The sequence below is a fragment of the Nelumbo lutea genome, chromosome 1 (genome assembly GCF_056320005.1).
Source record: "Nelumbo lutea isolate HS-2025 chromosome 1, American lotus-T2T, whole genome shotgun sequence".
Taxonomy (NCBI): domain Eukaryota; kingdom Viridiplantae; phylum Streptophyta; class Magnoliopsida; order Proteales; family Nelumbonaceae; genus Nelumbo; species Nelumbo lutea.
The window spans coordinates 44,393,251-44,398,230 of NC_142684.1; the positions used below are offsets into that span (position 1 = coordinate 44,393,251).

At 40.7% G+C, this 4,980-nt stretch overlaps 1 protein-coding gene across 1 annotated transcript; it reads right to left on the reverse strand.

Moving 5' to 3' along the window:
• Window positions 1-2,704: 2,704 nt before the first annotated feature.
• Window positions 2,705-3,583, reverse strand: LOC148874469 (uncharacterized). Its single transcript, XM_088961428.1, has 2 exons — window positions 3,218-3,583; window positions 2,705-3,148 (listed from the first exon to the last, which is right to left on the reverse strand). Exons 1-2 carry the CDS (start codon window positions 3,581-3,583, stop codon window positions 2,705-2,707), a joined length of 810 nt encoding a protein of 269 aa, XP_088817554.1.
• Window positions 3,584-4,980: the final 1,397 nt, after the last annotated feature.

A 4,980-nucleotide genomic window follows, 5' to 3' on the forward strand; every position in this document is an offset into this window, starting at 1 on the left:
ACATAGTTTCTTCACTAGAGACTATGGTGCGCAAAGCTTCCTTCTTCACTAGAGATCATAGTATGCAAAGCTTCATCAATGGTAGGCCCTCACAGACCTTCATTGGTCCGAGGTCCCTAGGTCTAGAGCTTCATAGACTTTTGGGTCTAATGTCTCTTAGATCTAGGGATTGGCTTGCAAAGGGCTTCTCCACCAGAGGACTTGATGCATGAAGCTTTATCTTCTTTGAAGTAATGTACTTTTATTTTTTTATTGTATTAATACTTCTCTTTTGCTTATGCAGGTGATGTCTTCTTTTGGTTCATTTGGTCTTGAAGCTTTATCACTGTCTTTGATACATCCTCCACCAAAGAAGAAATTGCCTCAAGAAAGAAGGTTAGCAAAGCCTGAAGACCTAACTTTGAAGGGGTGATATCTCTACTTTCCTTGTAGAATGATCAACACATTTGTGGTTGTTATTGGTGAACTTTTGACAAGTCGTTGTTGTCAACACAAAGTTGAGTAGGAGTAGCTCTTTGAACCTAATGAAGGCATAAAAGATGTGTTGGAGGACAACAATGATGATTTCTCTCCTTGATGATGTGATGCTTGGGCATGTGTCATGTTAAGGAACAATCCTTTTCTAATCTCATAGTATCAACTTTTTAATTTCTCTAAATTCATTTCTACCTCTCCAACATAAAGAAGATTTCATGGTTCACACAACTCCCGTTGACAACAAGAAACCCCACATTGATGTAATGTCTTGTATCTTTAGGGAGGAATGGCATGGAATAGAGGAGCAATAAAAGCATGTGGAGAAACACCTTTCCTTAACCTCCAAAGACATTACTCTAGCAAGAAGCAGTAGAAAGATAGTGAAGCACTTGTAGTGGAAAAGCTCAGCATGGTGAGTTGAAACAATTGAAGGCAACCAACAAGCAAGAGATGCAAGTCAATGTTAAGTGACAAACACAACTTGTAGAAGCATCCATTTCTCTTTGTAAAAGTATATTTAATTATGTGAAACTCCAAGAAGTGGTCTATATCTTGTAAATGAAACAACATCTACATTGTAGTCAAATGATGTTGGAAATGACTTGATATTTTCATCTTTTTTCTTCTAAGAGGGAAATTCTCATATTTGAGATTTGTTTTGTCGTTCACAGTTTAGGCTCAGGAGAATTACAATGCAAAGGACTTTTTTTTCTTTTTTTCTTTTTGCCATTCACAATTTAGGCTCATGTGGGCTAGGAGCGTTACAATGAAAAAGACTTGTTTTTTTTTTTGTTTTGTCATTCACAGTTTAGGCTCATGCAGGCCAGGAGCATTACAATGCAAAAGATTTTTTCTTTTGTTTTGCCATTTGCAGTTTAGGCTCATGTGGGCCAGGAGCATTACAATGAAAAAGACTAGGGGTAGTACCTCTTAAGGTACTTTCCATTAATGGACCCAAGACGTAGACCCTCTAGAGTGACAAGGAGATAAGAACCATTAGTGTAGACTTCTTCCACCACATGAGGCCCATCCCATTTAGGGTCAAATTTCCACCCTGAAGGGTGTGAGAGAATGATAGGTCATCGAACGGCAAGGACAAGAATGATAGTCATAGCTTTGCATTCTCATCTTCTGTAATTCCCTCCTGGATAGCCATCCTTAGAGAGTTCATTTGTCTATGTAGGGAAAATACGGCTTCTACACCATATACTAAGGCAAAAGGAGTTGCATTTGTAGCGATGCGGTAAGATGTTCGATTTGCCCATAAAGCCTCATCCAAGCATTAATGCCAATCTCTTTTGGACTTGGACACAATCTTCTCAAGTAATTTACACAAAGTTTTGTTAAAGGCCTCTGCAAGTCCATTGGTCGCTACATTGTACATGGTTGAAAACCACTACTTAATGTCAAACTTGTCACAAAACTGTGTCACCAATGCTACTGAGAATGGCTTCCCGTTATCTATGATTATGTAACATGAAACACCATAGCGATGGACAATGTGAGTTCGGAGAAAGTTGACAACATCTTCTTTCTTTACTTCTTGAAAAGGAACCGCTTCAGCCATTTGGAAAAGTAATCCATTGCTACTAGGATGAAGAGGTGTTGATGAGAAGATTAAGGAAAGGGACCAACCACATCAAATCCCCATGCATCAAATGGCCATGATGCAACTGTAGGATGTAGAGGTTCTGGTGGTTGGCGAATAAAATCCCCAAGAATTTGATATGCTTGACATCTTTTGGTATATACAATTAGTCATGTACCATCATTGGCCAATAGAAGCCCATTCGCTTAAGGCGATCATGGAGCTTAGGTCTTGATTAATGAGAACCACAAACTCTAGAGTGTGCTTGATCGAATGCACTTTGGACTTCACCTCCATGGATACACCTCATGTAGACATCATTGAAGGAGCATCTGTAGAGGTTGTCATTGTAGTATAGGAAACGAGGTGCTCGATGTCGTATTCCATCTCTACACTTGGGATCTTCGGGCAACTTCCCATGCTGCAAGTAGTCGATGAAGGGTTGTCTTCAGTCCTTGACATCTATAGTGAATTTAGAAGCCACATTGCTTTTTGCTCAATCTCTTCTTGAGGTGACTTAGGGGGGAAAACCTGTTTTGCACAAATGGGTATTGTTGTTGCTTCATCACCTGTGAGTGCTAAGGTTGCTGCTAGATTAGTAAAGGCATCCGCTTGCTTGTTTTCTCTTCTGGGTATATGTTAAATGGTAGCATGCTTGAACTTCTTCAATAATTGGATTGCAAAATGGTGATAGGGAACTAGGTCATCCTTGCGCACCTCATCCTCTGTCTTCAATTGGTTGATTACCAATTTTGAATCCCCATAAACTGTGAAGTAGTAAATTTCCAAGTCAAGAGCAATTTCTAAGCCAATAATGATTAAAGATTGGTACTCCGCCATGTTGTTAGAGCAAAGCTCAGCTAAGACAAGTGAGTATGTGAGGATTTCCCTTTGTGGCGAGACAAATACAACACCGACACCCACATCATCTTTGCATGCTGCCCCATCGCAAAACATAATCCATGCTAGTAAGATGTCTGTGTAGAAAACTTCTTCATCAGGAAGGTCTTCGAAGAGTTCCCAATTTGCTGGAATAGGGTGATATGCAAGAAAGTCTACCAATGCCTGTCCTTTCGCAACCTTCTATGGGACATAGGTGATGTCAAATTCTGACAAGAGGAGAGCCCATTTAGCTAGTCATCCTAAAAGTACAGGTCGTGTCATGATGAACTTGAGGGGATCTGCCCTTGAGATGAGGTCAACAGTATGTGCCAACATGTAATGCCGTAACTTCTTTGTGGCAAAGATGAGAGCAAGACAAGTCTGCTCTATGGGTGAGTAGTTCAACTTAGCTTCTATTAGTGTCTGATTGATGTAGTAGAGTGCATTCTCTTTCCCTTCCTCATTGACTTTTGCCAACAAGGCTCCCAATGACTGCTCATGTGCAGTGATGTATAAAATGAGCATCTTCTCAAGGATTGGTGCAACAAGTACTGAGGGTTTGAGGAGGTATTGCTCTATACTCTCTAAGGAATTTTTGCAGGCCTCATCCCACTCAAATGGGATATCTTTTTTCATCAGCTTGTTGAATGGTTGACAACATCCTGCCAAGTTGGAGATGAACCGTCAAATGTAAGCTAGTCGTCCTTGGAGACTCTTCAACTCTTGTAGGTTCTGCGGCTCTAGCATGTTTTGGATGTTGTCAATCTTTAACTGATCAATTTTAACCCTCGATGGCAAACAATGAACCCGAGGAACTTGCCAGAGGTGACTCCAAATGCACACTTAAGAGAGTTCATCTTTAGTTAATATCTCCTTAACCTATTGAAGATGCTACGCAAATCATCGAGATGGTCTTCTCTCTTCTTACACTTAACAACCAAGTCATCAATGTAGCACTTGACCTTCTTGTGAAGAATGTCATCGAAGATCCGCTACATCGTGTGCTGGTACGTAGCACTGGCATTCTTAAGCCTGAAAGGCATCACTTTGTAACAGTAAATCCCCCTTTGGTGTTCGAAAGGCCGTGAGTTCTTCATCCTTAGGCGCCAAGCAAATTTGATTGTATCCAGATGAACCATCCATGAAGGATAATGTCTCATGGGCTGTAGTTGCATCTACCATGAGTTCAGTGATAAGCAATGCAATGTCGTCTTTTGGGCAAGCTTGATTTAGGTCTCAAAAGTCAACACAGACCCGAATTTGACCATTTTTCTTCCTCACAGGAATAATGTTTGCAATCCAAGTTGGATATCTCACCTCCCGAATGAAACCAGCTTCAATGAGCTTGTTGATTTCTACTTCAATTTGTGGAATCAACTTGGGCCAGAATTGACGTTGTGCTTCCTTGATTGGTCACACTCCATGCCTAATAAAGAGGTGGTGGACAGCAACCTTTGGGTCTAACCTAGGCATTTCCTTGTATGTCCAAACAAAGACATCCTTGTGCTCCTTAAGTAGTTTGAAATATTTGGCTTCTTCTTTAGGGCTAAGGAGTGCACTGATGTAGATAGGTCTAGGTTCCTTCTCAGTGCCAAGATTCAACTCCTTAAGGTCATCCACCATTGCTTGGCCTCCTTCTTCAAAGGTAGGTGGAGCAGGCTCAAGTTTTTCATCTGAAGAAGTGCTTGATAGATCTTCATCCTCCTTCTCCTCAATGGTGATGTGATTAACTGAGACAATGTTTTTATCCTTGGTTAGCCCTTCACTTTGTTCTTCCATGTCCTATCCTAGTTGAAGGTTGAACTTTGATTGAGAAGATGATAGAGATGTGATGACAATTGTCTGTTGTCTAATTATCATGGTCTCATTAGAGGAAACTTCCAAGTTTGCCACCCTCTTCATACAAGAAGGAACAACACTCCGAAGCTCTGACTTCTCCTTTGTAGCAATGGCACATTATAGGCTTGGACTTTGTTGTCGTCCCTTTTTCTTCATATTAGAACCTTTAGGCCTTATGCAAGAGAGTACTGAAG